The 11,144-nt window shown below is 39.8% G+C and overlaps 1 protein-coding gene across 1 annotated transcript; it reads left to right on the forward strand.

The window, feature by feature from the left end:
- On the forward strand, window positions 8,358-9,482 carry LOC109236227 (NDR1/HIN1-Like protein 3-like). Its single transcript, XM_019402422.1, has one exon. The coding sequence runs from the start codon at window positions 8,546-8,548 to the stop codon at window positions 9,161-9,163; it is 618 nt and encodes a 205-aa protein (XP_019257967.1). The 5' UTR covers window positions 8,358-8,545; the 3' UTR covers window positions 9,164-9,482.

An 11,144-nucleotide genomic window follows, 5' to 3' on the forward strand; every position in this document is an offset into this window, starting at 1 on the left:
TTTTTATTGTTCCGTCTATGTTCATTCTTATGCTATTATGGGTATGGATCTTTGTGCATTTCTGTTGATTCTTACTTACCCTAAAATTAGGGTTTTAGATCTCTTTTATATCGAACCAAAACTGGTTCGATTCTTTGATTTTAAGCGATATTTCTGTCTATGTTCATCTTATTCTATGCAACGCCTGATTTTTTATTTTGTGAATCTGCCGATTTGTGTACTTTCCCTAAAATTAGGGTTTTAAAATTTTTCTTTTGTTCCTTATTGAGTTTTGATTGCATGTGATGATATTTTCCTTTCTCATGTTTGATTAATAATTTCCTTGTTTGGGTGTTCGATTTCTACTGCTATATAAACCCCTCCCCATTCCCCTTTGAAACAAGACCTGGAATCATTAAGAAATTCACTAAAACTGAAGTTACTACTCTTTTTTTCTCTAAATACTTTTGTTCTATATTCTGGTTCCTGGCCGGCTGAAAGCCAAGGCCAGAAATTCTGTGTTCTTGCTACTGTGGACTTTGTTCTTTCTTGTTTTTTGCTTAATTGGTGAGTTGCTAAACTTTGGTCATTTCATTCCTATTTGCATGTCATTGGTATATGTTTTCACTTTTGAAGATGGTGGTTTAACGTGTTTCTGGGCTGTTCTCGTATGCAATTCTGTTTGTCTTACTTCAATGTTAGGCCTTTCTAATATAAATTCCATTGTATTTGTAGTTTGAAACATGTTTTCGACCTGAGTTAATTAAGCTCTCTTTAAGGCTCCCTAGCCTATGTGTTACTGATGTTTAGAACCTTTGCATTTTATCCTCTATTTATGTGTTTGATTTTGGTAGCAATCTTGCCATTTAAACATTCCTTACTTACATAATTCTTGCAATGACCTGCTTTCATCCTGTTTGAATTCTGCTGCCAGTCAGTATGATTCTCACTAGCATCTACACTTAACATAGTCTGAATCATTTTTTTATTATGAGTATGTGTATACCAAACCTGCAAACTTATTTTATTAATGTGTGATTACTTATGCACTAAGTGTTGAACTTATTCTTATGAATCTCTGCTAAGTCTTTTTTTTTTAAACCTAAAGCATGTTTGATTATTTGCTCCATAGTGCTCAACTTGTACTCTTCAGCTCTGTTCCTCAGCTGTTGTCCAGCCTCCCTCATTATCACTTATATTATTCTGAACTCCCTATTCTTAGCCGACTGAAAGCCAAGGCTATCAAGCCTCTTGCTACTGACCACCCTAGTGTGACACTGCTTTTGGTCCAATTGAGACTCTTGTGAACTCTGACACACTAGGGCTTGGTTCTCAGTCTATCCTTGAGTCTCCTCTGTTAACCTCCCTAGTGTGAGCACTGCCTTGGGTTCTTGAAGCCCTTGGGAACTCTGACGCACTATGGTCCAAGGTTCCTTCCCATATTTGTCCTAATTGTTCAGTTCTGCCCCATTTCACTTGCTGAATAAGCCAATGGGCTTGTGTACATGGCTGTATTTCTGATGGCTACTGGGTTTTGGCTATGAAAAATGTCTTTTGGGCTATTGTGAACTATGTGAAGGCCTGGTCTGGCTGGGTGTATCTTTGGGCTTGTTGTAGACTCACTATAGTTATTTATTTCTATTATTTATGCCATTCATATGGGTCTATAATAATGTTGTAATAACAATTAGGGTATTAGAAAATTGGTACAAGGGGACTTATCTTAATGCTTGGATTAAAATGGGTAGAGATCCTACCTATAGGTGCTCTACTTTGCTCAAATGTGTTACTATGCTCAAATATGCTTAATTGCGCTTTAGAAATCCTGCCTATAGGTGCTCTTGCGCAAATGTGTTTAATTACTATGATTTAGAAATCCTGCCTATAGGTTCTCTACTTTGCTCAGATGTGTTTTGCTTTTGCCTGTTAGAAACCATGCATATAGGATACTAATTGACCAATATCTCAATGTGCACATGCATTAGGCTGTGTGGGATTCAGTTAATTTACATGATACCTAATATATAATTTAGACACCATGCCTATAGGATCTAAAATCAGTCTCAATCATGACTATAGGATCTAAAATCAGTCTTCATCATCACCCTGCTCGTTTCTTTCAAGTGCTAATTTTCAACACCAGTAATTATCATTATTAGAAACCATGCCTATAGGACTCGACTTAGATGTTCTGAACATATTCCTGTAGTTACCATCGTTAGTAACCGCGTGACGAGCCAACTCTGAAAATCTCATCTCATACTGAGTCACTGTCATACCCTCCTGGAGTAGCTGCTCAAACTGCCTACGCAACTCCTCTCTACGAATCTGTGGAACAAGGTTCTGTAAAAAGAGAACTAAGAACACATTCCATGTAAGTGGTGCCACATCGGTTGGCTTGCCAACTCATAGGCCTCCAACTATCTATAGGCTTCCCTCGCTAGCTGAAAAGTTGTAAATGAAACTACATTGGTATCCAAAATACTCGTTGTGCGAAGAATCTACTGTCACCTGTCTATAAAATCCTAAGCATCCTTTGACTCTACCCCTCTGAACTCTGGAGGCTGGAGCCTCCCAAACCGCTCTAGTCTCTTCTGACCCTCATCACTCATAAATGGTCCAACCTGGGTCCGAGCATCTACAATCGGTTGGACACGTATTGCCCCCGGTGTTTGGAGTCCTTGAGCTACCTGCTTTGGAGTACGGGCGGTGGGAGACTGAGTACCTCCCTCGGCTTGAGAAGTGACTAGTGCAGCTGGAACCGAAACCGCATGAGCAAGGCTCATGCATACAGTCAAAATCTGGGCCAAGGCCTCCTGAAGGCCTCGAATCATAACGGACACAGCTGCTGCCTGAGTTTGTCCCGTCGCTCAGTAACATCTGGTATCTACTCGTCAGCTAGAGCAACTGGTGGCTCTACTGGTGCTACTCTAGTTGTAGTACATGTTGCACCTTGTCCTTTACCATGACCCCGGCCTCTCGCGGCCCTAGCTTGTGGTACTGGTGTTCATTTGCCCGATTCGGTCGAACGTATCCTCACCATATGTGAGGGAATAGAAGAATAAAAATTCAAATTCCATAATTTATAAATTCGCACGACAAGAATACAAAAAAGTGAAGTTTACTAAACGTTCGGTAGCCTCTCAAAGATAAGGCCGGGATTATGGGTAGTTTGGCATTCATTTCGGCTAAGGAGAGGCTATTGGCTTTGGACATTCAGTCCTTAGCTAACAGACTTGTGAGGTTGGTTATTTAGAGCCCAGTCGAGTTCTTGCATGTGTCTTGGCTCATTCTTCGCTACTGTAGCGGATCAAGGCTCGTCAATACGATGATCCGCACTTGCTGGTTCTTAAAGAGACGGTACTATAGGGTGGTGTTCTGCGACTCCAGGGTCGCCTATGTGCTCTTAGTGTTGATGGCTTGAGGGAGAAGATTCTAAAAGTGGCACACAGTTCTTGATATTCTTTTCATCCAGGTGCTACGAAGTTGAATATTTAGTAAGATGACTAAATTGCCAGCAGGTAGGGGTGTTCATAAAAATCCGAAAAAAATCGAAAACCGAACCAAACCGACCAAAAAAATTGATACTTTTTAGGTTTGGTTTGGTTTTGGTTTTGAATTTTAAAAACTGATCAAATTTGGTTTGGTTTTGGTTTTAATAAAATAATAATCGAAAAAACCCAAACCAAACCGACTATAAAAGTAGCTATTTAAATTTATTATTACACCTATATATATGTATATTTTGTATAAAGTTTCTAAAATTTTATAGAACATATTAGTTATTTGTATTTTTAATCTAGTTCTTTGCTATTATAATAATCTAATTCTTTGCCTTTACATTCTTGTTTGATTGGTAGTTTTCTTTTGCTAAATACAAGAATTTATTTCATGTTAAAAATAATCGATTTTTAATTGAGTACTTAAATAATTCATCACTATTTGCTTCAATTATCATCAATATATTTCGGTAAATGATATATTTCTCAAAAAGAAATTGATTTGATAGTGTTACGTTGAAAATGTAGTCGCCGAAATATGTGTTTGGTAGTATATGTCTCATATTTAAGAAAACAATCGATAAATAACCGAAAACCCAAAAAAATCGACAAAAACCAAATCGATAAAAAATCGACTTAATTGGTTTGATTTGGTTCTAATATTTGTAAAACCGACTTACTTGGTTTGGTTTCTTTCTAGGGAAAAACCGACCCAAACCGAACCATGAACACCCCTACCAGCCGGTTAAGTATGAGCACCAGGAGCCAGATAGCCTACTCCTGTAGATGGTTATACCAGAGTGGAAATGGGAGCGCATCACTATGGACTTTGTAGTTGGTTTGCCGCAGACGTTGAGGAAGTTTGATGTAGTTTGGGTCATTGTCAACAGGCTGACCAAGTCGACACACTTTATTCCGATTGTGACTATGTACTCTTCAGAGAGATTGGCCCTTATTTACATTCAGGAGATTATCTGGTTTCACGGTGTGCCTATTTTCATCATTTCAGATATAGGCCCTCAGTTCACTTCGCATTTGTGGAGAGCAGTACAAAGCGAGTTAGTCACCCGGGTATCTCTCAGCACAACCTTTCAACCGCAGACCGATGGGCAGTCAAAGTGGACAGTTCAGATTCTGGAGGATATGCTCAGAGCATGTGATATTGACTTCGAAGGATAGTGGGATAGATTCTTGCCCTTGGCCGAGTTTTCTTATAACAACAGTTATCAGTCCAGCATCGAGATGGATCCATTTAAAGCTTTATATGGTCAGCGATGTAGGAGCGGCTTCACACAGCACAGTGTAGATAGAATAGTTACACGGATTAGAAGGCACGTGATTTATCATTTATGGTAGGCGAGAAGGTTCTCTTGAAAGTCTCACCGATGAAGGGTATCATGAGGTTCGGAAAGAAGGGCAAGCTGAGTCCGAGGCTTATTTGCCCATTTGAGGTGTTGAGGCAAGTTGGGGAGGTTGCTTATGAGCTTTCTTTGCCTCCTAGTCTATCGGGAGTTAATCCGATCTTCCATGTGTCTATGCTCCATTAGTACCATGCTGACAGGTCGCATGTGTTAGATTACAACACAATACAGTTAGATGAGAGCTTGGATTATGAGGAAGAGCCAGTTGCCATTGTTGACAGATAGGTTTGCCAGTTGAGGTCTATGAATATCTCTACTATAAAGGTCGAGTGGAGGGGTCAACCAGTCGAGGAGATGACTTGGGAGACCGAGGAGGACATGCGGAGCAGATATCCACAATTATTCAGCACTCCAGTTATGATTCTAGGACCATTTGCGGATAAACGTTTGTTTAAGAGGTGGAGTATATAACAACCCGATCGGTCGCTTTGCTTTCTAGATCCCTGTTCCCCTAATTGAGACTTCCCATATGTTTTTTTACTGTTTGATGACTTGTGGAGATGGTTGGTTTAGGTTTGGAAGGGTTCGGATTTGAAATCGGAACTCTTAGTTCCTAAATAGTGGCCTAAGATGGCCAAGTTTGACTTGAGTCAATATTTTTAGTAAAAAACACCAGAACATAAAGTTGATGGTTCCAATAGGTTTGTATGATGATATTAGATTTGGGCGTATGTGTGGATCGAGTTTCGGGTGATCCGGGAGCGTTTTGATGCCTAATGTTGAAAGTTGGCGCATTGAAAGTTTTCTAGTTTTTTAAATTCGGTTTGAAGTAGGCTTTGGTATTATCAAGGTCCATTTGGGATTCTGATCCTGGAAATAGATCTACATGGTGATTTATGACTTGTACATAAAATTTGGTGTCATTTCGAGTGGTCTAAGTATGAATGCGTTCAGAGATAGTTGAAAAGTTTGATGTTCATAAGTTGATTCAATTTGGTTTTTGGGTGCGATTCTTAGATTATATCTCGTTTTACATGTTTCGAGGGTTCGAGCAGCTCTGTATTATGTTTATGGACTTATTGATGCATTTGGACGGGTTCCCGGGTGGCTCGGGTGAATTTGGACCACCTGGAGCTAAATCTAAAAAATCTGTTGTTGTTGTTCTGGTTTCCTTCTTTGGGAAGAGTCGCGTTCGCGATGAAGGAATAAGGCTGGGTGGAATTTTTCCCTACACATTTGTGAGAGGGGGACTGTGTTCGAGGTGCTCTGGGCCATTGGCCTTCGCGTTCGCACTCTGGCCCTCGTATTCGCGAAGTGTGAGGCCAACTAGGGAGGGGGTCAGTCAATGTCCTACACGTTCGCGTTGAGGCCCTCACGTTCACGATGGGCAGGGGAAAAAAGAAATGTTAAAAAAAATGATCTTTCTAAAGTTAAGGCAGCAGATAGGTCGGCTGCGGGCAGCTAAGCCTTCGCATTCGCGAGGCTGGTCTCGCATTTGAGAAAGGCATTTTTCTCGGGCTTGGCATTTTGCCTTCGATATCGCGATCGCGAAGAAGGAACCACTGGGCGTGTCTTGATTTAAAGACGGGACTTAGGCTTATTTTCCTATTTCGCATTTGTGTGGTCCGAATTTGGAGCTTCTTGGAGAGGGGTTTTCATCCGGAATTGTAAGGTGAGTAATTTTTACCTAGTGTAAGTTAAATACATAGATTATGGGTATATTTTAACATATAAAATATGAAAATTTTACAAGTTGTTGAAAAACTAGGTTTTGATAAAAATGGGATTAGACCACGGAAATGATTATGGAATTGAGTAGAAATTATATATTTGTATTCGTGAGGTTATGGATTATATTTATTTGCGAAAATTTCCGAAATCCGGGTGCGTGGGGTCGGGGGTGAATTTTAGCAAACTTTGTAATTGGGTGGGTAATTACTCTAGTGGTTATATCGTGAACTTTTGAGCACTTATTGATTAGTTCATACTACTTTTGATTAGCTTCAGATTGCTCGGCTTCGTTTGGGGAGCTCTAGAGAGGTTAAAGAGCTGGTTAGTGGATTTGAAAGCGAGGTAAGTCTCTTGCCTAACCTTGTAAGGGAACTTATCTACTAAGGTGTATTATTTGTTGTGTGCTACTTGTTGTGGGGAACTACGTACGCACGAGGTGACGAGAGTCCGTACGTGGATATATTCATGTTATATCTAGGTAGACTTAGATTCACATCATGGCTTAATTGTGCTATTTGTATCTATCATGTGTATTGATTTCCTTGATTATGACAAAGATCGAAATTAGAATAAAGATATTTATTAGCCTCTTACTTTGGAAAAACTGGGAAATTTTTTATGAACTATGGATCCGTGTCTTCTCAACTCGCATGTGCTTCTGCGAGCGAGATAAATTTCTCTCCTCTTATGGAATCGGTTTGTTTGCCTCAGCAGCGAATTAAATTACTCTAGTGGGATCGGGTTGTTTGCCTCGACAGTATGGTAACACTATTCTTATGGGATCGGGTCGTTCGGTTCGGCAGTACTAAGTACCACTATTCCTATTTGATCGGTCCGTTTGCCTCGGCAGCTTCGCGCTTAATACTTGAGACTGGATTTGGTTTGGTAACAGTTGAGTTAGCACCTTCAAGGCTGGTTATGACATATTTAGTGATTCGATATAGACTCATGTGTGGAATTACTGTAATTACTTTTATTTGTTTCGTTGCTACTTGTTGTACATTCTCTATGTTTACTTTATGGATTTCTATTACTGTTGACCGCTAGTAAGTGTCAATTCGACCCCTCATCACTACTTCTTCGAGGTTAGATTAGATACTTATTAGGTACGCATTGTTTTTCGTACTCACGCTACCCTTCTGTATTGAATGTGCAGGCACCGAGACAGGTACTACTAGTGGTCACACGGGCGCGTAGCCGCACCTCTACGGAGACTTAGTGGTGAGTTGATTGCCTTGCTTCAATCTGCAGCACCAGAGTCTTCCTTTACCTTGTTTATTATTTATGTCTATTATCCTTCACTGTTGGCTTGCCTAGCGGCGACGTGGGGCGCCATAACGGCATATAGTGGAAAATTTGTCGTGACATTTCTTGTTTAAGTAAATATGTACACATTATTTTTGATCTCAATAGCTCAAAATTATAACCAAAACACCACTCATGTACTCCATTCCAACATTCTACTGTCACAATGTGAATTAAGAATTAACCTCGTGAAGAATCACTTTATTAAGAAAGCAGAAGAGACTGATATGGACGAACAGGATCTGTAGCTTCCACATAACCAGTATCGATACTGTTTTTAACTACCTATACTTTTGTCTCACCCATGATAAAATCTTCTCCACAAAAAAAAAAAAAAAAGTAATTTAAACAAATTACTAAAAATAAAATTTCTCCGCAAAGACAACCGTGTGTCAAACCCTAACCACTCCGAAAAATTAGCATTTCCTCTATTTCCTCCCCACCATTTATTTACGTACGAACTCCAGAAAATGCCAATCCTATTCAAATATCTATACATACACATTAACCTCCCTTTCAACCTGGGCAACAGATACAGAAGAATCATTGTCCACCTTCCCATTTGATTCTTCTGTATATTCATCCCCTTCACGTTACCAAAATCCCTTTTCATTCTCCTTACATAATCCAAATTATAGAACAAATTACAAAAGAAAGAAAGCAACAATCATGGGGCGCTGCTGTTGTTGCAACTGTCTCTTCAGCTGCGTTTTCGCATGCATCTGTCAAATACTCTGCGCCATTATCATCATTTTGGGCGTCATTATTTTAGCCCTTTGGCTCATTTTCAGGCCCAATAAGGTCTACTTCCACATTGCTGACGCCTCGCTCACAAAGTTCGATTTCTCCCCCACGACAAACACCCTCGATTATGATCTTTCCCTCAGCGTTGACATCAGAAACTCCAACAAAAAGATTGGGGTTTACTTTGACCACATCGAAGCCAAGACTACTTATCATCGCCAGAAGTTCGCCAATACCAATCTTGAATCGTTCTATCAGGATCCCAAGAATACTACTATCTTGAATCCAGTGCTCAAGGGTCAGAGTTCGGTTTATTTGGGAGATAGTGAGAAATCAGATTACAATGACGAGAAGAAATCTGGGATGTACAGGATTTTCACGGTGCTTTACATGCGCATTAGGCTTAAGTCTGGTTGGATCACATCAGGGAAGTTTAAGTTAGCAGCTGGCTGTGAGTTGAAGGTTCCTATGAAATCAAATGTTGGATCTTCGGGTACTTTTGAGAGAACCAATTGCGTTATTATACCTTGGGCGCGCCATTAATCTTGGAGTTTATTTCTTTGTTCTTTTTTAATTTCTAGTCTTTGACTTGTTTCTCTATATATTCTTTGGATTATTAGGAGATGTTCTTGATTAAGGGAATTTGTTTTCTTTTTTTTTTTTTGTTTTGAGATACTACCCATCCCGATTTATCTTGAAAGATATATTGTTAAGTATATTGGGATGAATAAACCTAGATAAGGCATACCGAATATAGGGATTTCATCTATCGATCCCTATAAATTTGGGATTGATAATTAGTTAATTCATTGATAATTTTAGATATTATTCATATACACATAGTATGATCTGGTTATTCTAATATTGTTTCTGAATTATCAATGAGTATTTTTTTTCTTCTCATTCTGGTTCTGTTTTGTATTTTTTTTACTCTGGCGATATGATTATGAGACTTGAGAGTGAAGCTTTGCCTTCCTCGCTAAGTTAGAACGAAAGAATGTGATCTAACTTTGAATATCAAGATGCGTACACATGGACGAGATTGTTTACCTCGAAAATATGAGTAACAATTAAACTTGTTTATGATTTTAAAGATAGGTGATTTACTTTAATACTAATTAATAACCAAGAAAATAAACGTATAAATTAAGGAAGTAAGCAAAATCAAACCAACGCTTAAGCCAATCTTGACCTCGAGTTGTGATGGCCTCGAGGTAGGTCCTCAAGAACAGTAAAGTAAAGACAATAAAGTTAAGAGGCAATTCTGATGAGTAATGAGCAAGAAAGTAAGGGAGTCTATTCTTTTGGCCAATGATTGATGATGGTTACAAATCATTGGGGTCCTCTTTATATAATAGGGGAACCCTAAATAAGGTACATTTCTATTTACAGTAAGGAATCTTATTGGGACAGCTGTCTAACCGCCTAGTACGGATTCGTACTAACTCGTACAAATCAATTCTGGAATTTACACCATGATCTTGGGGACGTGGCGGGAATCTTGTTCTTTATGTTACAAACCCATAACGGCATCATCTCGGGGTTGGTCATACCCGACTTTGGTGCTCATCACGTGCTTCGATCTTCGAGCCTTGTATTCTGTCATTGGGCTCGAGGTGGTCCATATCGAGCTTGCTCCTCGATGCGAGCCCTCGAGCCCACAAAATCGGGGATACATGATTTTACCTTATACAGATAGTCCCCACATTTCTAAGAATAAAATGATAAGAAACGATTTGATCCTCGATTTTCCGTAGTCCTTGATGATGATGTCATTCCCGTGATGTAGGCGCTCAAAGTGACCGAAATGTCCCGTCGATTTGCTTCCACAAAATATTAAATGCTTCTCTAGTGGTGGTCGGCCACTAGCGCCATTGAACCGTCACCACTTTCCTATAAATACAAGGTTTAATTTCAGAAAAAACTTTACTTCAATCTTCAAACCACCTCCAAACTTCTTTTATATCATCCTCTCTTTATCTCTTCTCTCTCATTACCCGCTACTCCCGTTCTTTTTAGTGTCAGAAAATACCAAACTCCGTCTATCTTCACTTCTTCTAACTCGAATTAATGGCGAAAACTTCAAAGACGGTTCCTCAAAAGGAGAAAGCTTCCTCCTCCTCTTCCAGGCCGGCCAAACTTGTGGCGCCGGCCCTTCACAAGATTATTCCCGGCCCCTGTGTTATAAAGAAAGACTTCAATATTGAAAATCCCCCCGCAATCCCTGGCCGATGTGAGCATGTATCCCAATATATTAGTTCGATAACGAAGAAGCATCTCATGGCCGTGAAGAAAGACTGTGGCTGGGAGGACGAAGTCGTGGTACAGATCCCCGACCCCGAGGAGAGCATTACCACTCATGTGGAGGGGTTCTTAAGTGTTTGCACTTACCCCTTCTCACTTGGTCCCCTTGATCCAGTATGATCGACTTCTGTAAAAGATATCAAGTCACCCTCTGCCAGACCTACTCCCTTTTTTTGGCGTGTAGTGATTATGCTTCGCTACTTCTCTAGCAAGGCCGAGG

This window comes from Nicotiana attenuata, chromosome 12 (genome assembly GCF_001879085.1).
Source record: "Nicotiana attenuata strain UT chromosome 12, NIATTr2, whole genome shotgun sequence".
Classification (NCBI taxonomy): domain Eukaryota; kingdom Viridiplantae; phylum Streptophyta; class Magnoliopsida; order Solanales; family Solanaceae; genus Nicotiana; species Nicotiana attenuata.

Coding starts and splice junctions, on each gene's coding strand:
- LOC109236227 (XM_019402422.1), top strand. CDS start 8,546: ATGGGGCGCTGCTGTTGTTGCAACTGTCTCTTCAGCTGCGTTTTCGCA.